Here is a 24,537-nt window from a genome sequence, read left to right as displayed (position 1 = left end):
CTTTGGGAAAGTCACAAGGAAATAACAGAGCTACTTTTCTCTCCTCCTTTATTAGACCCCGCTCTAATTTTTTATGCAAACTTGTGCAATCACTGGAAAATGTGCTATGTGCTCCTAAGTGCTTTTCAAAGGCAAACAGTCAGGTCAGTGACCCAAGTGTTGTAATGTTACAGGCTGAAATCTGCTTGGATAACCGGCAGAGCTATTTGTCCTTTTGGAAGAGAGCAAATAGTGTATGGCAGAAGGGCCCCAAGTGTTGAGGTCCCAAGTGTTGAGGTAGAGAGAGAAGAGAACAGAGGAAACAAGAGACTGGAGACTGTTAAAAATCAGCATCCAAGTTGGCTCCCAATTCTAAGGGAAACCATCTCTCAGATTCTACAGGGAGACTGTTGAATCATGAAACTAATAACTATCCTTTTCCTCTGCTCCAGGCTGCTAGCAAGTTTATCCCAGGAATCTGTCACTGAGGAAATTGATTGTGATGATGAGGATGTATTTAAGGCTGTGGATGCTGCTCTGAAGAATTATAACACTAGGATACAAAGCGGCAACCAGTTTGTGTTGTACCGTGTGACTGAGGTCAATAAGACGGTAAGTAAGTCATGTTTTACCTTGAAGTCACTTGGGATTTGTGCAATCACTCAGAGCCCAGTTCTCTCTCTCTCTCTCTCTCTGTCACACACACACACACACACACACACACACACACACACTATACAACACCACCACAACCACCACCAATAACAGCTACCAAAGACTGATAATCAGTTGGAAAAGACCAGAGCTACTTGGTGTTTTTTTTTTTTCTCTCTCTCTCCTAGTATATGGGGAGAGAAAAAGAAAAAAAAAACAACCAGCAAGTAGGGGTAGAGAGCAGGGTATGGCTAGTCCTTGGGCATACCTAGCCACACCCTGCTCTCTACCCTTCACAGCCTCAGGAAGGCAGAGCCAGGGGTAGAAGGCAAGGTATGGCTATCCTTGGGCAAACAAAGTTGGCTTTTTGGATAGAAAAAGTAGTATCCTAGTGGTATATGCCTGTAATACCAGAGACCAAGGAAGCTGAGGCAGGAGGATCACAAGTTTGAGGCCAGTCTCAACAACTTAGTGAGATGCTGTCTCAAAATAAAAGATAAAAAAGCCTGGGGTTGTAGTTCCATAGTGAAGTGCCCCTGGATTGAATCCTCAATACCAGTGGGGTGGGAGCAGGGGAGCAGTATACTAGAAAGAAAAAATGGAGAAAGGTAAAAGGGGCTACAGGAGAATCCAAGAACTCAGTGAGCCTGCAGAAAGGGGATTGATTCACTAGGTGTCTGGCCTAAGAATACAATCTAAAGACCTCTAAACCTTAAATGAGAGGGGGTTCTCTATGCGGTGTATTTAAGAGGAGTCAGGAGTCATGGTTCTACCGGATTAGGCAGAATATCTGCCATGATGTTTTTGTGGCTGAGTTCACCAAGGTTAATAGTAATGTTTGGGTTGACTTTTAATATACTTTTATCTCTGCCCTGATGAACTCAGGTAGGAGAAAATGCTGTCAGGATGTATAAGTTCAAGGGTATACAAATCTTTCAAGAGTTTGTTTAAATTTCACTATAAAAGACTACTTCTCTGGATTAGTTAGGCAAATGTTTTACTTCAGTAGAAATAAACCACCACCCTGTGACACCAGGAGGATAAAGGAGAAAACCCTAGGCGACATGGTTTTTTATTTTATCATTTTTTTGGAAAGCAAAATCGAGTCATTTTGTTTCACAACCTAGTATGTCTGTGTAAGGAATTCTGTATCCTGCTGCTTGCAAGCAACAATTCATTGGTAGTGTCTTCATCAACTAATTTTGTGGCAAATTTGGACTTTATGCTAAAATGTCCATATAATCCTATTTTATCTTTACTTTGCCATGTGGGTACAGCTCCTATCACCTCCTACTCTTCAGCAGGAAGAAATCTTGGAGATAATGTTGTTTTTTTTTTTTTTTTTTTTTTTTTTTTTTAGAGAGAGAAAGAGAGAGAGAGAGAGAGAGAGAGAGAGAGAGAGAGAGAAATATTTATTTATTTTTTTAGTTTTCGGCAGACACAACATATTTGTTTGTATGTGGTACTGAGGATCGAACCAAGGCCGCACGCATGCCAGGTGAGCGCAATACCTCTTGAGCCACATCCCCAGCCCCGAGATAATGTCGTTTGACTCCATCATGTCCCAGATACAGATACTGTGACCAGGCAGGCTTAGAGTACACTACCCTGGGCTCTAGGGGACTAAGGAGTGTGGCTAGCTCTGCCTTCCTGAGGTTATGAGGCGGTCTGAGACATGCCCTGTCTTCTGGGAGACCTCCTGCTCTTAGCTGCAACATGAGTGGTTGGACAACATCGACTCCTGGGCCCCTTGGTGCTCTGACATGCCAGAGTTCTGTATCTGAAAACTCATCTAATTCACCTCTGCACATTAAAATTCATTGTATGACATCTTAGAAAAATTATGTTTCCCCAAAAAAGGAATGAAGCACTGATATATAGAATGAAGCACTGATATATTCACGACATCACTCATCCTTTCAGGCTAAGGATTCTTAGCATTCTTTCAAGGCTTTGAAGACATTATGAAAAGTGAAAGAAGAACCACATGTTATGTGATTCCACTGATACGAAATATCTTCAATAAGCAAATACGGACAGACAGAAAGTAGATTATTGACTTCCAGGGAGATGGAGAGAGGAAGAATAGGAAGTAACTGTTAATAACTAAGAACAGGTGCAGGGTTTCATTTGCAGGGGAGATCAAATGGTCTAAGATGGATTAAGGCAATTGTTGTAAATACATTAAAAAACATTGAATTGTACTGTTTAGGTGGATGAATTATATGATGTGATTTTATCTCAATAAAGCTGCTTTAAAAAATGTGCTGGGGGGAAGGAAAAAAAATAGAAAATAAAGTAAATAAACTCTAAAATCATGCATTATTAATCCTACCACACAGAAATAATTATTAATAATTTTTAATTTAAATATCTCTCATTCTTTAGAATTATCAAATGTATGTTTATTAGGAAAAAAGTCAGAAAACTTAGAAATGTTTGCTTAAAGAAGAAAGCAAAAGATAATTATAATCCAACTGAGAGACAAATATTTTAATGGATTGCTACATATCTTTCCCAGCTTTTTCAAAGACATATGTACATGTAAATTAGTTTTCACTAAAAAAAAAAAAAAATAAGCTAACATTTTTGTAAATATAATATGAATTTTCCTCTGTAGAAATATTTATAAAAATGTAAGTATTTGGGCTGGAATGTGACTCAATCGGTAGCACGCTCGCCTTGCATGCGTGCAGCCCGGGTTCGATCCTCAGCACCACATACAAAGATGTTGTGTCCGCCGAGAACTAAAATAAATAAATATTTTTAAAAAAGATGTAAATATTTATATTTTTAGTGAATGTGTGGCTCTCATTGAATCAAATCAGATCAAGGCCAATATTAATAACTATCTCAGAACCCACTCAGATTATTCTTGGTGGGCCAGCTGTATGAACTCCATAATCTGTGGTTGCTCTTTTCAGGTTGGCTCTGAAACATTTTATTCCCTCAAGTATCAAATCAAGGAGGGTGATTGTCCTGTTCAAAGTGGCAAAACCTGGCAGGATTGTGACTACAAGGGAGCGGAGGAAGCTGTAAGTATGTAGGTGATTCCCAACATGAAAACATAAAAATCGTACTTATTCATGGGCGACCGTGTGATGTTCTGATGCTGTATCCATTATGTAATGTTTAAATCAGGTTAAACATATCTACCTCCTCAAACGTGCATGCTTTTCTTTATGGTGACAATATTCAAAATCCTTTCTTCTAATCTTTTGAAATCCACAGTTCATAACTATTACCTACAGTCACCCTCCTGTGCAACGACACATCAGAACTTCTTGCTCTCACTGATCGAAATTCAGTACCCACTGACCAACCTTTCCTCACCCCTGCCACCCTCCATCCCCCTCCACACCCGGCACTGCTCTCTTCAGCCTCCAGTAAACACTGTTCTACCCTCAACTTCTATGAGATAATTTTTTTTTTATATTCCACATATGAGTGAGGTCACATGGTCCCTGCCTTTCTGTGCCTGGCTTATTTCACTAGCATAATGATCCTCAGTTCCATCCACATTGTTGCAAATGATAAATCTACCTTTTTTAATGACTGAATTAAAAAGATATTCTCTTGTGTATATGTACCAGGTGTTTTTCTGTATCCATTTATCAGTTGTGGATGTCTCACTGGAACTATTAATATTATTGAGCCTGTTTTTGAGGGAGGCACACAAACCTTCAAATTTGTAGAAAAGTCAGATTCTTAATTAATATCTGGGCTCTTCTTTTTTTTTAGGTTTTTTTTTTTTTTAGTTATCTTATTTATTTATTTATATCTGGTGCTAAGAATCAAACCCAGTGCCTCACACATGCGAGGCAAGCATTCTGCCATTGAGCCACAACCCCAGCCCAATATGTGTGTTCTTGCATAGATAGAAAAATCATGGATAAGCCTTCCCATGAGAAGGAGATCCTAGTGATTACCCAGGACTTGGGGGTCAGACCTCAGAGAGATAGCAGATCAACATTTGGGCTGAGCTCAAGGTCCAATGAGAGAAGAATGCAGGTACTTCATCTACTTGGGCCTGTGTACAAATCTTGACTTTGCCTTCAAGTACCTGGATGGTGGCAGGAAAGCTACTTGACCTCTCTGATTTGATGTTCTCCCCTATAAAGAGATGATATTGACCTCATTGTATTGTTGGAAGATGAAATAAGACAAATTATGAAAAGGACCTTGTGAAGAAAGGCTATCCTTAAAAGGGGGGATTAGAAAATGAAACAAAACAAATAAACATACTAAAATCACCCATAACTAACCAAACACCTACCACATGCCTGGTGCACCACAGAAGTTATTTTATCTTAAGGAAAGTTGGAATTACTGTCTGCCTGAGAAGCAAGTCTCTCTTTTCACAGTCCAGGAATTCCCCCTCTTTGATATCAGAATATTGTCATACTCTGTGCATTTTGAACATGACAGTCACCTGTAGTTATAAAATGTCTCAGGATGGTGGTGCTGTTCTGCCCCTCATTGAGCATTCTGGTAGTCAGGGCTAATGAGCTGCCCTACCCGCCTCCTGAGCTGTGGGGATGAAGATGTGCTTTATCCTAATAGAATAATGTCTGGTGCTTAGGGCAAGTCCAATGGGCGTGACTGAAAAATGACAGGATAGAAAAATAACAAAAAGATACTGTTCAACAAGAAGTGGAAAGCCGCCAAAGTGCCCGTGGTGTGGTGGGCCTCTGAGGGTCACCTTATTGTGAGTTTTCACACTTCCTCTTCACAACAAGTGTGGCAGAGCTCCTATGAGATGGGTAAACTGAGACTCTGAGGGGCAAAGAGACTTGTCAGAGGGAACAGTGAGCAAGTGGCAGATGCCAAGGTCCTTGCTCTTTCTCATAGGTCAATTTGAACCTTGTGCAAATGGTGTTAATCCACTGAAATTGAGAGGTAAAGCAAGCAGAGAGTTTAGCAGGAGGTTCTAAGGCTCTGTGAATATCTTGGTGAAAAAGAAGTGTCTCTGAGGCTCTTAAAAGCCTCCCCATTCATATTGCCTCTCCTCTGACACATCATGAATATCAGTGGGCTATAAAACACAATCACTAGGCTACAAAAGAAAAAAAATGCTCATTCTCATGTCTTAAAACTCTGTTAGAAAAAAAAAACTTCGCAAGTTTTTTTAAATTTTTATTTTTAAAGACAGGCATATTTAGTAACAGTACTGGGTGGACTTCTCTATAGAAAAGATTGGGGTAAACGGTCTCTATCTTTTCTTTTAGGCCAGAGGAGAATGCACAGCAAACGTGGCGAAGAGGGAGAGTACGAAATTCTCCGTGGCTACCCAGATCTGCCAGATTATTCCAGGTAGTTGATATATCTGGTGACAATGCCCAGAGGAGATTAGCCATTTCTATGTATCTGGAACACAACCCAGGCCAGGTGACTGTCCCCTCCCACAAGGTGGCAGTTGCAATGACATTTGCAATGCTTAGGAGCATAGCTATATGGGTGGGTGGAACTGCAGAGCCCTGATGTTGGGCCATCATATGCCAATCATCATGCCAGACCCATTCCAACTCTATTCCTCACCTGTCACTTTGGATCAGGTGTGTGGGGGTGGGGGAGGGGGTCCCCTGCTAAAAGGGCGGGAAGACAGACCTGCCCTCAACTGTAGGCAGTATCCCAGAATAAGGCAAGCAGAGGCTCTGAGGTTGGTGCTGCCTGGAACTTTCAGAGATCTTTGTCACCTGTTTCACTGTCACTTGGGAGATAGCAGTGTTTCCTGCTGCTCAGGAGCTCTGTGAGACTGAAAGGAGACAGGAGGCCTGAAGGCGCCATGTCTAACTATCTTGATAATTATTAATGATAATCTGAACAAAAATAATAATTAATATCTATTGGGCACTCGTGTTCCAGGCATGGTTCTAGGCATTTCACGTGCATGAACTTATTTAATCCCCAGAGCAACTCTTTGAGGTAGATATTAACATCACCATTTTTCAGGTGAGGAAACAGAAAGAGCAGTTAAATAACTTGTCCAGGATCCCACAGATAGGAAGTAATGGAGTTGGTAGAATAGAACATCAATAAATGAAATTGCTTAAGGACATAATTATGGAGCAACTTGTCAACAAGTACAACCACTATTAGCCCTTTTGCTAATGTGGCAGAGGTACCAAGTATCTCCATAAATATGTGTCAGGAAAATATTAACTGGGCAAATATGCAACTTCTCATTGCAGAAGTTATGTTGTATTGGGATAATAGGCAAAGTTAGAAATCTAGAGGGGACTGCTGGGTGTGCTGGTGCACGCCTGTAATTCCAGCAACTCGGAAGCTAAGGCGGGAGGATTGCAAGTTTGAGGCTAACCTCAGCAGTTTAGCAAGACCCTAAGGCCCTGTTTCACAATCAAAGATCAAAAGAGCTGGAGGTGTAGCTCAGTGGTAGATCACGCTGGATTCAACTCCCCAATACCAAAAAAAAAAAAAAAAAAAAGGAAAGGAAGAAAGAAAAACTGGATAGGGTGGGAAATTATTTGGTCACCCAGAAAAGCTGAATGTACTTCTTTCTCTATTCTTCTCACCCTCAAAAAGCTATCCTTCTCTTCTCTCCCTCCCCACTCAATCTTCTGAATAAAAACGGGTTGGAGACAAGGCAAACTGCTGGTCTTGTCTCTATCTCCTCTTCTACCTTCTGTATTTGTCTCATCTCTCTATATATCTTTTTTTTTAATAATAATTAGTGATTCTCTCATTTTCCCCACTGATTTCCTCTCCAGTTTTGTTGTTGTTGTTGTTTGGGGATATTGGGAGTTGAATCCAAGTGGTTCTACCACTAAACTACACCTCTATCCCTTTTGATCTTTTATTGTGAGACAGGGTCTTAGGGTCTTGCTAAGCTTCTGAGGTTAGCCTCAAACTTGCAATCCTCCCGCCTTAGCCTCTGAGTTGCTGGGATTATTTATTGAGAGAAATCCAAGAAAGAGGTGTAAGGACAGTCATGTTGAGAAGCTAACCACTGAGGGGCAGCACTGTCCACCACAGCTGGCCTCCTGCCTGTGTTAGGTTCTTCCTTACCCACAGGGTGAGGAAGCCTCAGGCTCTCAGGGGGTGACCCTGCCAAGTGCGACTCTCATTCTGCAGCTATGTCCCCCTTTCCGGTTAGGGCTGCCTGTTGTGAAATTTACTTGATAATTTAATACAGGCTCTTTTTCAAATATCTCACACCATTTACCAGAAACCCTTCTGCAATTCCCCATTCTTACAGCACACTCTTCTTCAGGCTCTTCTGGAGGTCTCTGATGCCCTGGACTTATGTGGAGAATGTTGAATATGTGCATTTTCCTGGGGGAGGGGGCCATAACTTTTATCGGATCCACCATGGAGTCTGTGTCTCTTTGAATATAGTTGAATAAGAAGGCAGTTGGGTACCCTGACCTAGGGAATGAGAACCCGGCTCAGCAGCCCAAGTCGTCTCTACCGACTGTTCCCAAAGCTCTGGTAACATGTGTATGCCACATTCCACGCTACTGTGCCACAACTATCCTGTTTCCTTGGGAGCCTCTCCTCCCTTCTCTTAGGCCCTCAGACCTGATGGTGACACCTCAGGTCACCCCCACCTGCCTTAGATCATGCGTCTTCACTTTTTTCTTAGAGACCTCCTTGACCTCACTCTGGGTCTTTATAAGCTCTTGCTGAATCATATTGAAAGGATCTGTCTACACTTCTGTCTCTCCCATCCTTCATAAAAGTGACCATTACTAACACATGGAGGTCTCCCTACAGCCCAGCTTAGCGCTGGGCCTATCATAGCAGGTGCAGACCAGCCTCAAAGGAAAGGGTGTGATACCTTTGCCCCTTCACACGTGCACCATCCCAGTCACCTTGACTAACAAGAAAGCTCTTGGCCTTCAGCACTCTTCATATAAAAACACAGCCAGGCAGCCACATGTATTCCTTCCCCCAGTGGTTTCTTTTAGGTGATGCATGAAATCCTAAACATAAAGATCTAAGAAATTTTTAACAATATGTGTAACATAAAAATTTTTAAATGAATCTGTATTTGCACTGGCTCTTTTTCTCTTAGATCAAAGAGCACATTTGTCAGATTGAATTGATATGAAACACCTTAAACTCTGAGTTAGGCTTCTGCTTTCATTATCACTGAAAAATAAGCAATATATCTGCAATGTTTTAATTTTTAATAAAAGGATACATTCATGTGTAATTTTTGTAATTTAAAAATACTTTTAATAAAGTAAGGGCTGGAGATATAGTTCAGTGGTAGAGCACTTGCCTATCATACATAGGGCTTTGAATTCAATCCCTAAGCACTATCAAAAAAATTAATAAACTAATTAATTAATTTAATTCAATACATTAAAAATAATTTTGCATGATATTATATAGATAAGATGTTTCTGAGTGAATGATAGTCCCCCCCCAAGCTAAAAAGCAGTTTTATATTCTTGTTTTTCCTTCTGCATAGAGAGTTTACTGCAAAATTTGTTAGAGCTTTCTAAATTATATTCTTGGCTGGGTGAAGCGGCACATACCTGTAATTCCAGTGACTCAGGAGGTTGAGGCAGGAGAATTGGAAGTTCAAAGCCAGCCTCAGCAGTTTAGTAAGATCCTGTCTCAGAATTTCAAAAATAAATTTAAAAGTTGGAGATGGAGCTCAGTAGTAAAGTGCCCCTGGGTTTAATCCCCAGTACTGGAGGAGAAAAAAAATCAAATAATTAAATTTAAGTAAATGATTAATGAATGAATGAAATATCTTCTTGGTTTAGGACAAGACAATGTATCAGATGCTGGTTTTGATAGCTAACACTGCCTTTTTGCCTTCTCTCCGTTCAGCTGAGGGCCCTGTGGTGACAGCCCAGTACACCTGCCTGGGCTGTGTGTATCCCATATCAACTGAGAACCCTGACCTGGAGCCCATTTTGAAACATGCCATTCAACATTTTAACAACAACACGAAGCATTCCCACCTCTTTGCTCTTGGAGAAGTAAAAAGAGCCCAAAGACAGGTTTGTTTTGAAATTTTTCATGTCACATGATGTAGATCTTTACTTTCAGGGTTTAGATTTCTTAGATCTTTACTTTCAGGGTTTCATCACCTAAAATAAATCATTGGTGGGAGGAAAACATAAGATTGTGGGTGTGTTTTCATGTAAAGAGCACCAAAAGCAAAGAGTGGGGAGTGTAATATGCAAAGGAAAATGGGTAGCTAATAACTCATCCTTCCTTTCAAACTGTTTTAATGAGCAAGTAGTCATCACTACATATTTTTCCCAGAGAAAGAGAAACGGAAAAGTCATTCTGGCTTTAGAGTTTAAAAATCCATATCTTTGGGGCTGGGGATGTGGCTCAAGTGGTAGCGCTCGCCTGGCATGTGTGCGGCCCAGGTTCGATCCTCAGCACCACATACCAACAAAGATGTTGTGTCCGCCGAGAACTAAAAAATAAATATTAAAAAAAAAATTATCTCTCTCTCTCTCCTCTCTCACTCCCTCTTTAAAAAAAATCCATATCTTAAAAAGGCTGGCTGATTGTTTTTTTTTTTTATGTTGCCCCTAAATTACATTTCTATATCATCATGGAGAAAACAGTAAATACCTAATAATCTCTATTTTTTTTTTTTATTGGTTCAGTTCACCGAGTCTTTTCTGCTAATTCACTGGGACCCTTGCTTTTCAGATACTTATGAGTGATTCATTTTGGTCAATAAAATTCTCTGAATTTAAGACACCTATGACTTGCCTGGAGGCAAGACACACTTTTTACTCAATTCTGTCCTTATACAACTATCAGGGTGGGGCCAGCCCAGAATAAAGAAGGAAAATTCCACTACCTGGTATTCTCAGAACCTATAAAGGCCACTCCCCCTCTAAAGTTTTCTTATCTAGAAGAGAGAGCATTATTGTTTCACAAAATTCACTAAAACTTTTTTTAATGCAGACTGGCAGAGGAAGTATTGCTAGGTCTTATTAAAGGAAATGTAGCAAGTTCATCTATTATTGCTTTTCATTTGTAGATGTGCATGAGAGTGTGTGTGTAAATGTGTGTGTTGTGTGTGTGTGTGTGTGTGTGTGTGTTTAAGTGTTTTGTTTGAGTCTCAGGGTACTCTATACTCAGTAATGACTTTTGTCAGGTAATAGTAATAGTTTTCTTGAGCACTTATGCTATGCAGTACTTTAAATTTCTCATAACTTTTATATCTCGCTGTGAATAGTATTTAAGTTTTATTTTAAACTCTTATCCCCAAATTATTGCAGGTGGTGGCTGGATGGAACTATGGAATTACTTACTCAATTGTTCAAACTGATTGTCTCAAAAAGGATTTTCTACTCTTAACTCCAGACTGCAAGTCCCTTTCTGATGGTGTAAGTGAGCAAAAGTCTAATTATAAAGTTCTTCAATTTTGTTTACCGTATTCAGGGGCATAGACACTATCAAAGCTATGTGAGAAGATAATCCCTAAAACGTAAATGACATTTAGCAACTCATAGTCACATTCACTCAGTATCCCTGAAGTTAACAATAACCTAACCTTTGATACCGGTCAAATTTGCCCCATCAAAGAATCTGCATATCTAGCAATTAAGTATTTACAGAATATACCGTATTTCACCACATAATCGTTGCACTCTAATTTTCAATCCAAAAATTGGTGCATAACGTTTCATCCGTAAAGATCGCAAGGTATACTTTTGTTCTCCAGACGCTTAAAAGGAAAGCGGAGCAGCATTGCTATTGCGGGTGGTATACGAATGCGCGTTTTGTCTTGCGCTCAGCGAGCCCTGAGCCTAGAATTCTCAGCCTCCGCGCGCTGTCAGTGGGTTTCCAAAAGCCAATTCTCGGGATTTCTTTAGAGCGCTGCGGTGTTAACGGTATTGTCAGTCAACCTATTGAAGACCCATAGCCACAAGGGGAGGCTGCTGGCTAGGCTGCCACAGGATTTGGCAAGCCTTGCATCTCGCGGTGATAGCTAAACCGTACAGTTCGTCTGTCAGCAATAAGTCAACGTCCGAAGCCTTTCTTTCTGATTGTGGGTAAATATAAAAAAAATATATATATATTCTTCCTGCTTCAAGCTGAAAGTGATTATAGTCGCTGTGGAGCCCAGAAACAGACCGTAGAAAGAGTTTTCCGTGAACGAAAAGTTGAACAACAATAAAAACAAACAAACAACAAACAAAACGACTTCTCATAAGATCAGCAAAAAATTGGGGGCATAAAATCTGCGACGATTGCGAGGGGAAATACGGTAACCAAAGACTAGGAAAGGCCCTAAACAAATGATGAAATTGCCAGGTTTATCTTTGTTATGTCTTCACACTTTCCTATCTCCTGGGGAGACCTGAAGGGCACTGAATTCAAATGTGTTCTCCAGCTCCACACAGGACAGTTCCTGACTTCAAACTTTTCTCACCTTCCCTCTTCTACCTTTGTCTTTTAATAAGCACATTCTGAGTCTCTATCCCTTAGTGGCCTTATATAGGATGATATCTTGTCATCTCAACCACAAAATGTTAAAATGGTGTTGGCAATCTTTGGTGAGTGTTAAAATGGCTAAAGGCATCTTTCTCCAGGGATATTTTCATTGTAGCAGAAGACTGTCCTTTAACTAAGGAATTGCTGGGCTGGGAATATAGCTCAGGCGGTAGCATGCTCGCCTGGCATGCATGCGGCCTGGGGGCCTGGGTTCGATCCTCAGCACCACATACAAATAAAGATGTGTGTCCGCTGAAAACTAAAAAATAAATGTTAAAATTCTCTCTCTCTCTCTTTCTGTTAAAAAAAAAAACAAAACCAAAACTAAGGAATTGCTGAATTGCTGCAAGTCCTTTAATCTACTTCTAAAATTCTATTAGATGGGGGCAGGGTGGAGGTGTGGAGGTGGGGAGGGAGGGAGAATGGAAAGTCCAGACCACAGGATGTTAATTTTGGTGGTGTTTTTAATAGGATAATATTGGGAATGAATTATATATGCAGCATTAGGAAATGGTTAAGTAAATGGCAGTATAAATATAGAGTAGAATACTGTTTATAGAGTTTTTAGTAGAATAATAGAATGGTCACAATATGTTCAGTGAAAAAAAAATCAGGTTACAGAACTATACATACAGATTTACACTGTTACAGATCTGGGGCTCTCTGTGAAGCTGAGGCAGCATGAAGACACCCTCTTCAAATCTCAGTTCTTGAGATAGAGTCAGAAAGATTTCAGGCATGTTTTTCAGAGTAATAGGAATGAGTTTATTGAAGGGTTAGGGACTCTCAAGGGAGTGAGTCCTCTCAGAGAGGAGGGGGACAATGTGCCTCTCTTGCACTCCAGTTTTATTGGGCATCCCAGAAAAGTTTCCATAGAGTTCCACCCAGGTCTACTTCTTGACTTTCAACTAATAAGGTGACATCAGACTTTCTAGTCTCTACTGTCATTGCAACTTTAGTTCACTTTGGCCCATGGTGACCAGTTCTAATTGGATTCCTTAAAGAAAAAAAAAAAAAACATATATACACATACATATATATTTAGTTGTAAATAGACACAATACCTTTATTTTATTTATTTATTTTTATGTGGTGCTGAGGATTGAACCCAGTGACTCACACATGCTAGGCAAGCACTCTACCACTGAGGTATGACCTGGCCCCTAATTGAATTCTTAACCATACATTCTTACAAATTTTATGGTTAGAAGGAACTATCCTTATCTCCCAGAGTTTCAGGATCTGGTCACAAAAGTTTCCTTTCGGGTAATTTGGGTTCCTTTTATCAACATTGTTTTGGGCCTTGTTTATTTCTCCTGCAGTGAACAAGTAGTTTGCTGAGGAATGTGACATACCCTTTCCATTGAGGCCCAGCGGGGATGCAGGTTAATTGCTTCTTGGAAGGAAAGCAGGTGGGGTTAGCATAGTAGGCTCATTTTATAGAATTATTCTCTTACTCTTGTGTTCCCACCATTCACATCTGTCTATCCCCTAACAAATTCATCCAAATATATAAACTAAAAGTAAAGGTGAATATAAAAAGTGATAAAGCCTTCTGCATTTTATGCTGAGTTAGCTATTTGAGGTCGTATAGATCTAAATGTTATGTAGCATGTTATTTCTTTGCAACACAAAGAAATTCAAGTGTTGGATGATGTTACAAAGCCAGTCAGGTTTTTGTTATAACTTCTTTGAGACTCCACTTCCTTATTTGTAAGGTAGGAGATGGTAACAGCAACTATCTCACAGAATTTTTATAATAATTAAAGGAAATGAAATATAAAAGAAATAGTTTGCCCACAATTGCTAAGACTGAAGACCTTGGCCAGGTGTAGTGGCATATACCTCTAAATCCCAGCAGCTGGGGACGCTAAGGTAGGAGGATTGCAAGTCCAAAGCCAGCCTCAGCAATTTATCAAGGCTCTAAGTAACTTAGTGAGACCCTGTCTCTAAATAAAATACAAAAAGGGATAGGGATGTGGCTCAGTGATTAAGTGCCCCTGGATTCAATCCCTGGTACAAAAAAAAAAAAAAAAAAAAAAAGGAGAGATTGAAGACCTTGGTATTCAAGGTATATTTCATGGACTAGTGTCTTGAATCCTGACATATACTGAATCAGAATTTGCAATGTTAACAAGATTCTCTGATGATTTTTGTATATATTAAAGTTTTAAAAGCAGTGATTAAAGAGGTTTTATGGTAGTTCTCAAGCCACACAGTTTATTAGAATCACCTGGTTACCTTTTAAAAACACTTATTTGGGGGCATTCCCCCAGATTTACTGAGTTAATTGGTGTAGGGTGGGTCTCTTGGGTTAGGATGATATGAAAGCTTCTCAGTGAATTAGATGCATTGACAGAATCAAGAACTATTGGGCTCCTCCCAGCATCCTCCTCCCCATCTCAAATGACACTTACTATATATGTATTCCTTTATTGGAAATATACTTATTATTTAAAAAAACACTTTGAGAATATATAGAGACATAGGAAAAATAATATTGAACTATAATGCCGAAGACCCAAAGATATCTTAGTGTATTTTCCTCTCAGTGGGAAATAATTATGAACAATTTTTAGTGATTTTTCCTCTTAATAGTTGTGATTGTTTTACACGGTATTTTTTTCACAAAAGAATTTTTCCATGTCATTAAAATTCTTGATTAAATTATTTTAAACACCTGTGTAATATTCTAATGAAGACGTTTTACATTATTTTTTTATAAAATATTTATTTATTTTAATATTTATTTATTTTTTAGTTCTCGGCAGACACAACATCTTTGTATGTGGTGCTGAGGATCGAACCCAGGCCGCACGCATGCCAGGCGAGAGAGCTACCGCTTGAGCCACATCACCAGCCCCATTATTTTTTAAATCATTCTACTTTTGAATATTTGGGTTATTTCCATATTTCATTATAATTAACAATTCACCAAAACTTTTCGAAGCAAAACTATTTCTGTATTTGGTATTTTTATCTTCAGAATAAAGCCCCAGTTTTATATATGGTATAAATCATATAAGAGTATTTAAATCAATCCCTCTCTCTCTCTCTCAACACACACACATACATACACACACACACACACACACGTTAACTGTTTACTAAAAATGCGTCAATTTACAGTCTGTCTATAATGCACAGTAGTATTCAGTACTATTTTTTTAAAGATGGCTAATTTCATAGATTAAAATATTTTCAGTTTAAATTTCCTCAATCAACAATACAGTTACTATGCATTTATTTATCCATAATATCTTCATATGTGTTAGAAGTTTATGGAGTGTGGGCTGGAGATGTGGCTCAGCGGTAGCGCGCTCGCCTGGCATGCGTGCGGCCCGGGTTCGATCCTCAGCACCACATACCAACAAAGATGTTGTGTCCGCCGAGAACTAAAAAATAAATATTAAAAAAAAATTCTCTCTCTCTCTCTCTCTCTCTCTCTCCTCTCTCACTCTCTCTTTAAAAAAAAAAAAAGTTTATGGAGTGAGCTTATGAATTATCATCTATATCCTTTGCCCATTTCTCTTTGAAATGAATTTGATTAAACTGGAAAAGAGCACTTATATATTAAAGGTATCAGTGCTTTGCCACATTGTCTCAGTTTATACCATTCAGTTTTCATTATAGTATTTCTGACTCAAAATAACTTTTGTTCATAGATAACCAAATCTACCAATATTTTCCTTTCAAAATCTTCCATTACTTGCCTAGCAGATACTTCATTTTTTCCCCTAGTTTGTATGTGTTCAATATTTTTAAAACATAGCTTTTAAATGTATCTGGAATTAATTTTGATATATATTATGAGGTATTTAAATTTAATTTTTCAAAAGAACAAGAAAACTTCTCAACATTCTTCTCTCCTACATAAATTTGTGGCAACTTTTATCCTATAATGGCTTCTTATGAAAGATCTGATCTTTATTTTTATACCTATACTTTCATGCTTTAATAGCCATGACATCATATTAAGTTTAAACATGTGATTATTATTCTAATGTTTGTATTAAACCAACCTTTCAATAAATTTGCAAGAAAAACTCCTTGTCACATTGATTGGAATTGCTTTGCTTTCTTTCCTAAATTAATTTAAGGAGAATCAGCATATACATTATATCTCATCTTTTTACTCAAGAAATTGTTACATCTTTCGATTTAGTCAAGTTTTATTGTCTACTTATAAAGTTATGTGATTTTCTTTATATAAAGCCAGAACATTTCTCAACAAAATTATTCCTAGGTTTTATTTTTGTTTTTGCTTGATTTGGTGTGGTTATTGCTGTTAAGAATTAAATCCCATTGTTTCTCTTTTTATTTTCTTCTTTTCTTAATAAGTAGTGTTTATGTATAAATTATCATTTTTATAGGTTTATCTTATATGCAGGAACTTCTCTGAACTTTCTGATCAACTCTAGTAGCTTTATATTGATTCATTTGATTGTTCTGGGTATATAAGTATATATTTTGCAAATAATAACTTTCATCTCCTTTTTTCTTTCTTTCTTTTTTAAAAAAACTGGGGATTGAACCCAGAGGCTCTTAAGCCACATCCCTAACCCATTTTTATTTTTTATATTGAGATAGAGTCTCACTAAGTTGCTGAGGCTGGCTTTGAACTTGCAACCCTCCTTTCCCAGCTTTCCCAGCAGTTGGGAATACAGGCCAGAATCACTGAGGTTTATCATGTCTTTTTTTTTTTTTTTTTTATAAATATTTATGCCCCAAACAATGGAACATTTATTTATTTATTTATTTATTTATTTATTTATTTATTTATTTATTTTTGAGAGAGAGAGAGAGAGAGAGAGAGAGGATTTTAATATTTATTTATTTATTTAGTTTTCGGCGGACACAACATCTTTGTTTGTATGTGGTGCTGAGGATCGAACCCGGGCCGCACACATGCCAGGCTAGCGCGCTACCGCTTGAGCCACATCCCCAGCCCTATCATGTCTTTTTTAATGACTTTTTTTGGGGGGAGCGGTGGGGAGGGACAGTAGTGTCTCATTGAATTCAACTTACCTTCCATAAATATTTTTTGAAATGACACTCACCACATAGTTATTTTTTCCCCTGATTTTACTGGAAAAGAAAATTTAGAATTTTCTAAAATTTTATCATTATGTATGCTATTTGCTGTGAGTTCCATATTGACATTCTTTATCATGTTAAGGAAGCATCCTTATATTTCTGCTCTTTAAAGAGTTCTTTAAAAAAAAAAAAAAAGGAATTGGTGTCAAACTTAGCAAATGCTGAAGTTGTAGCTCAGTGGAAGAACAATCGCCCAGCATTTATAGGGCCCTTGGATTCAGTCCTAGCACTACACAAAGGAAAAAGGAAAAAAGATTCCAAGTAAGTTAAAAATAAAATCATGTATTACAGGTTCAAGGACCATATATTTTTATAAAAAGAATAAAGTTTTAAAATAAGGAATAAACAAAGCTATATCAGGTAAATGTAAAAAAACAAGGACCTAGAAGAATAGTATAAAGGAAAATTCAAGGTAACAATGATTCATCAATGTTGTAATTATACTTACATGGTTATTATTGTCTATGATAAGTATTCTTATCATTTATTTCATCTTTTCTCTTATTTATGTAGGGGATATGTTTGTTGATGTTATCGATTCTATTATCTATTTCTTATTTTTTCTTTTGCAGTTATACTATGTTTTATTCCTTGCCCCCATCCCCAGCATTGATTTGGAAAACAGATATCTTTTAAAATGTTAAAGATTTTAATTTTGCTTTTTAAAAACCAGGATGTGGGTGAATGTACAGATAGTGCACATGTGGATCCTCAGCTAAGAATTGCTTCCTTCTCACAGAACTGCAACATTCATTCAGGTGAGAGATAACACGTGTTGCCACCCAATAATGAAATAGTGGCCCTGGACAACTGGCTGAGTCTTTTCATATAGATCATACTTTTGTTCTCACGACATCATGCAGAAGTCTCTGTAGCCTATGGGCCTTTCTGAGAAGTTCTCATCCCTCCCCTGCCCAGGGTGCTGCACCTGCTGCAGCTGAGACTGTCCTGCAAGTGGCCAGAAGGGAATGTGGTGAGAGAAGGGAAAGTTTCTGCTTTCTGGGCAAAACTGGTCTGCAGGTACCATGCCAGCTGGTCTTGCTTATGTACAAGTCGTTCTAAAATCTGGTGTTGTAAATTCAAGATTACTGTCTTGTTTTAACCACTCAGGATAAAATCCTTCTAACTAAAGTTGTGATTCTTTTTGCATGTTATAATGGAGAAAAGAGAGATAGTGTGAGTTTATGGTCAACTCAGTATTTCTTTCCAAAAGAATTGGCTTTCCTTATATTTGGGAAATAGTTGTATACATTCCATGATGAAAAGCATTCCCAAAGTTTCCTGTTCATCAGAGCCACAAGACTTAAAATTTTCCCATTGGAGAGTCATCCCTATAAATTAGACATTGGTTTTTATAGTTTCCATCAAATATGCAAAAAATCAGGAAAAGTGTAGCATACTGATTGAGTCACTGACACCCTCCAGTTGCATATGTTTACCTAAACACACTGGGCTCTGAGGAGGGGAACAAAGAGGTAGGAAAATGAAGGTCATACTGAAAATATTCCCTGACTCATCCCTGAACCCGAGCTACCATGTGGCCCTCTATAAATTAGGATGCTAGATCTCATGTGGGAGAAGTACTAGGCTAGGCTGCTTCTCCAGTGCACAGGCTGACTTAAAGTCTCATTCTTTCAGGAGAGGATCTTGTAAAACCACATCCCAAGATTTGTCCCGGCTGCCCCTTTGAAATACCTCTCGACAGCCCTGAGCTGGCAGAAGCACTTACTCATTCCATTACAAAGCTTAATGCAGAAAATAACGAAACTTTCTACTTCAAGATTGACACTGTGAAAAGAGCTTCAGCACAGGTCTGTAAATTATGCTTAAAAATGGGGATGTGATAGTCTGTGAAAATTGCTTGCTAATTTTACCACTGATCTTGGCTCTGGATTGGGAAACAGTTTATTTAATAATGGAATATGGTAAGATTTGAATTGTGAACCCAACTTCTCTGCATGTTTCATGTGTGATTTTAGGTCTCTTAAAACATTCTGTTTATTGGGCTGGGGTTGTGGCTCAGCGGTAGAGCGCTTGCCTAGCATGAGTGAGGCCCTGGGTTCGATCCTCAGCACCACATATAAATAAAAAAAATAAACGTATTGTGTCCAACTAAAAAATAAAAAAAAAATTCTGTTTACTATGTATAAATGACTAGGGTAAAGATAGGATAATGTATGTCAAATCACTTTTCAAATTCTAACATGCTGTCCAAATACCAGCAACTATATTATAATTAATAAAACTCAGGATTTTTATTCTATGGCTTTCCATAGAATTATAGAACACAGTGCCTTGAGCTCAGCCATATCAGTCAGTCGGTCTTTGACTGGACCATCCACGCTGTCTTACCTCCATGTTGTTTCTCTCACTGCCCCCTCTGCCTGAGGTGCCCTTCCCACTTACAGGTGCACAGTTGGGTTCATCTCCAATTTCATGCCTTGTCAGTAGAGGATAAGGGTTGTCCTCATCTGGAGTCAAAAAACAGCTGTATCACAGCATCTGCCACTGACATCCTGGATGACCCCAGGGTAATTCAAATAATCTTTGTGGCCCCATTTGTGAAATGAGTAGCTGGATTAGAAAAGCCCAAATCCCTACCAGCTCCAACAGTCTATGCCTGTCATGTATTGCAGACTCAAAGCTGGCTTGCCTAACTACAAGCTAAAGAAAAGTAATCAAACTAGAATCAAGTTGTTGCAGCGAGACAACATGATCTTCATAGTCCGGTGAGGAAATTCTCACTTAAAAGCTCATACTTTGGGCTCAAATTGAATTTCTAGAAATATAAAATAGAAGTCTTTATATACAATGGTATTTACTGTGCCAATGTCTCGGCTTGGCACTGAATCACAAGCCACCACACAGCTTTGTAGGTTCAAACAGCAATTTTTTATTCCCGAACTTACACCGGCCGTCTACAAACACGTTCAGGGGAAATCCAAAATCTTCCAGCACAATTTACCTACTCCACGAGGCTTTTTTCCAAATCCCATTTTAATCTCACGAGAACTCAACAGGAACAAGCAGCAGGAACACCCTAATCCCAGCAGCAATAATCTTCAACCTCCAACTTCCCTAAAACCCCTATTCTCTTAAACCGCGAACGCCTTAAACTTGTCTTAAACTGGGAACGCCCTAAACCCAAATTATCTTAAACCCGGATACTTCCTAAAACCTGCAGGATACACCCTAATCCTGGATCCACCCTGGTCATTGAGCAGGGTCACCTTTCTCAAACACACATGCAAGGTCACAGCAAATTTCCAAGGCAAGTCCATTTAACATGGGGTACGCTGGCAAGGAAATATCGATGCGTCATTCCTACTTGGCAATGGCCCTCAGCATACTGAAGTTTTAATTCTAAGATCAAATAATGGTAAGCTGCCCAAATGACCAATAATACAAAAATGATTACACAATGCCTGGTATATTCCTACAATGGAGCATTAAACAGCAATGGGGGCAGGGGCAGAAGTGGAGGTTTCTTGGTAGCAGGGATTGAACCCAGGGGAGCTTAACCATGTGGCTGAGAGTGAGCCAGGGTATCACTAAATTCTTAGGGCCTCACTGAATTGCTGAGGGTGGCTCTTAACTCGAAATCCTCCTGCTTCAGCCTCCCAAACTGGAGTTACAGGCATGAGCCACATCATTCAGCATTGAGCAGCAATTTAAAAGTGTCTTTGTGATGAGTGCTTGATGTAGACAATGTCTGATTATAATAGTCAATGATGAAAAAAAGGCCATAAAGTTGAATATACTTTGTTCTCAATTATGTTATAAAAAAACACAGAAAGCAATATTGAGGAGACACGCTTCAGACTGTTTGTTAGTGGTGGGGGGGCTGGGGTTGTGGCTCAGTGGGAGAGTACTTGCCCCGCACGTGTGAAGCACTGAGTTCAATCCTCAGCACCACATAAAATAAATAAATAAAATAAAATAAAGGTATTGTGTCCATCCACAACTAAAAAAAACATATATTAAAATAAAAACAGTGGTGGGGTTTTGACGAGGGCATAATGGGCTATTTATTTTAACTTTCTAAATTCTTATGTTAGTTTTTTAACCTAAATAAGTAACCAGACTTTATTAACATAATCATAACTGACACTTAGATCTATGACTCAGGCGCTCTACCACCCACTCTGCGACCTCGCCGCCATGTAACACCCCTGTGCTTACTTGAAGAGATGCTCATTCATGCCACAAACTCTTGAACTTTACATGTTCACTCTTGTGTGAAATCCTCTTCTGTGGTTGTTTTTTTTTTTTTTTTGTACCATGGATTGAACCCAGGGGTGTTTAACCACTGAGCCACTGAGCCACATCCCTTGACCCTTTATATTTTTATTTTGAGACAGGATCTCACTAAGTTGCATAGGGCCTCACTAAGTTGCTGAGGATGGCTTTGAGCTCAAGATCCTCCTGCCTCAACCTCCTGAGCCGATGGGAAAATTGGTGTGCACCACCATACCCCTTTAAATCCCCTTATTCTTACTGTCACAGGAGTCATCTGCCATATATTATATGTTAGAGGTTTGCTGTCAAGAGATAATGACTCATTCTCAAACATGAATATCTCATGCCTGAGGAGTTACAGTTCTCTCTGTAGATTAACTTAACATTCTAGTATGAGTGTCTGTTTACACTAAGGATACCAGGGGCACCCCAAGCAGTAATGCTGTGAACCAAAAGGAGTCACATGCCCCTTCAGTTAGTTGTCAAACCAATCTGAATACACAGGAAAAATTTCAAACCCCCTTGTAACAGATGAATCTGCACTGATTTTTTTTACATTTCAAAAGAGCAATTTGACTGCTTACACATGGTCACTTAAGGCAGCCTTAGTGCTGGAAATAAATTAACATTTGAGGATTTGCTGAAAACTGTTCACCAAGTGACCAATTTGACAAGTTGCTGGGGATATGTTTTGTAGTTTTAGTCTTGTCTTGGCTTTGCATGTTTAGTCCTGTTTGGATGCACATCCATTCCAAATCGGATTGATATTTCAGACACCAAACACTTTGTGAATCTTCTATTTTCACATTACTGAGTGAAATTTCTGACCTGTATGTGTCTACTTTGCCCTGCCCCCTTTCCTGTTGGCCTGAGGCTGTGGGTGCTCTGCCTGCCTCTACTCAGATGAATAAATGTCAGAAATCTGTGTCTGATTCTTTGAGGGTTTTTCCTAGGAATATCAAGGAATATGTATATACTGAGATTGTTTGTGCAAGTTGTCAAATCACCCAACTACTTGCAAGTATGACAATTTACATTCACACAACCTGGGTATAAAACAATGGTTAGGGATCTTGATTTTAATTTTATTCTTATCAGCAGTGATTGGGGCTGCCTGTTTCCCACACCTAACACCTAACAGGTATCATCAATGTTTTTATCCTTGTGAACACAAGAGATTAAAATTGATGTTGCACTGCTTTTCAAATGTGCATGTTACTGGTCATCAATAAAATTAAATTTTTTTCAGGCTTAATAAGCATTTTAACTTTTTATCTGAAATACCTGCTCAAGTCCTTTGTTCATTTTTTTAGAATTGGGATTTACATGTATACAAATATCATCTAACATAATTTTCCTACTTTGCTTTTTTACATTGCTTGTTGGGATTTATGAGACTCTGTTTTTACTTTTGTCTCATCAAATTTAAACAGTTCCCCCTTACTTTAGGAATATTTATTCTATTTTTCACCGACAAAGACCTTTCTCATTCTGAGTTCTAATGAGTATATATTTATAATATTCTAGTTATTTTCTTTAAGTTTTTAAATTTACTTGGGATTCATGTTGCTATTTGGTTTTCTCTACTTAAAAAAATAGTTGGGCAGGATGAGTTTAATCTGGAAAGACTTTTGATAAAAATGATACCTGATAATGATGGTGAAGTGATTCTGATTTTGACGCCCTAGAATGGAAGACAGTACTAACTTAACCATACTTGCCCAACAAAACTATGGCAGAAAATATAGAGGAGTTTAGTTCTTCCTATGACTGTGCTCTGTAAACCTCCATCTATCATCACACATTTCTCCATGCTTTTAAACAGCATAAAGAGATAAAGAAGGCTTGTAGTGTGCTTTTACAAATGTAAGATTACACTACCCCTCTGTAACTTCCTTTTTTTTTTTTTTAAATAATGACTCTCCCTCAAGGTCAACAGATACAGATGCCTTGCATTCTTTTTAAATGCTGCATAATATTACACACACATACTACATTTAAAACACTTAAAATCTATAATTAAATACTAAATAATTTGCTCAAGAAATTTGGCTATAAAATGCTTAATGGAAAAGAGTATTATGGGGGCTGGGGTTGTGGCTCAGTGGTAGAGTACAAGACTTGCACATGTGAGGCACTGGGTTTGATCCTCAGCACCACATTAAAAATAAATAAATAAAGGTATTGTGTCCATCTACAACTAAAAAAAAAATATATATTCTAAAAAAATAGAAAAGAGCATTATGCAGTGCTTAAAACTGTTGTTAGAGATGGAAATCCTAATTTTAAACAACTGTGAGAAGCCAGCATGATGGCATACACCTGTAATCTCAGCTACTAGGGAGACTGAGGTAGGAGGATTGCAAATTCAAGGTCAGTGTCACAACTTAGCCAGACCTTGTCTCAAAATTAAAAATTAAAATTAAAATAGAAAATTAAAAGAGCTTGTGATTGAGGCCCTGATACTGGTTGAAATCCCAGTACCTGAAGAAAAAAGAGAGAGAGAGAGAGAGATTTCAAATATTTTTTAACTAATTTCATAATTTAATCCACATAATTTCTATAGTGCTAACTCAGCATTCCATTGATTCAAGATTTGGCAGGGGAAAAAAACTTGAAGGACAACAAGTAATGTTTGATTAAAATAGAATTATAACCTGCTTACCTCCATTTAGAAAAGCCAAATATTTTAAAAAATATTTTTAGTTGTAGATGGACACAATATTTTATTTTTATATGGTGCTGAGAATCAATCCCAGTGTCTCACACATGCCAGGCAAGCACTCTACCACTGAGCCACAACCCCAGCCCACCAAATAGTTTTAATATGCATACAAACTAAAACTTTTATTATGGAATGTTTGTACTTTTTTCGGTACAACTCTTCAAGTTGGTCAATATGTAATTAAAATTTCAAGGTCCTCTCTTAAAATTCCTTAGGGTAAAAAATATAATTTATTTTACAAATATTTATTAAGCATGAATTTGGGGCTAATTACTTTTCCAGGTGGTGGCTGGGAAGAAATTTTTTATTGAGTTCACAGCCAGGGAAACCACATGCTCCAAGGAAGATAATACAGAGTTGACTGAAAGTTGTGAGATCAAAAATTCTGGTGTGAGTAG

General features: G+C 38.3%; 1 protein-coding gene across 2 annotated transcripts in view; it reads left to right on the top strand.

Annotated features, from left to right (window-relative positions):
* Positions 1–230: 230 nt before the first annotated feature.
* The window catches only part of Kng1 (kininogen 1), a 28,883-nt gene continuing 4,576 nt past the window's right edge, over positions 231–24,537 (top strand). For both annotated transcript variants that reach the window (XM_026389420.2, XM_026389419.2), the window contains exons 1-8: positions 231–591; positions 3,558–3,668; positions 5,862–5,946; positions 9,439–9,611; positions 10,860–10,967; positions 17,849–17,933; positions 18,814–18,986; positions 24,422–24,529. In XM_026389420.2, the coding sequence (XP_026245205.1) occupies positions 397–591; positions 3,558–3,668; positions 5,862–5,946; positions 9,439–9,611; positions 10,860–10,967; positions 17,849–17,933; positions 18,814–18,986; positions 24,422–24,529 (1,038 nt within the window). In that variant the 5' untranslated portion in view covers positions 231–396. The remainder of the gene's footprint in view (positions 592–3,557; positions 3,669–5,861; positions 5,947–9,438; positions 9,612–10,859; positions 10,968–17,848; positions 17,934–18,813; positions 18,987–24,421; positions 24,530–24,537) is intronic.

Source organism: Urocitellus parryii, chromosome 2, assembly GCF_045843805.1.
Source record: "Urocitellus parryii isolate mUroPar1 chromosome 2, mUroPar1.hap1, whole genome shotgun sequence".
Classification (NCBI taxonomy): domain Eukaryota; kingdom Metazoa; phylum Chordata; class Mammalia; order Rodentia; family Sciuridae; genus Urocitellus; species Urocitellus parryii.
Note: the sequence above shows the minus strand (reverse complement) of the source record. Positions and strands in the feature narration are given on the sequence as shown.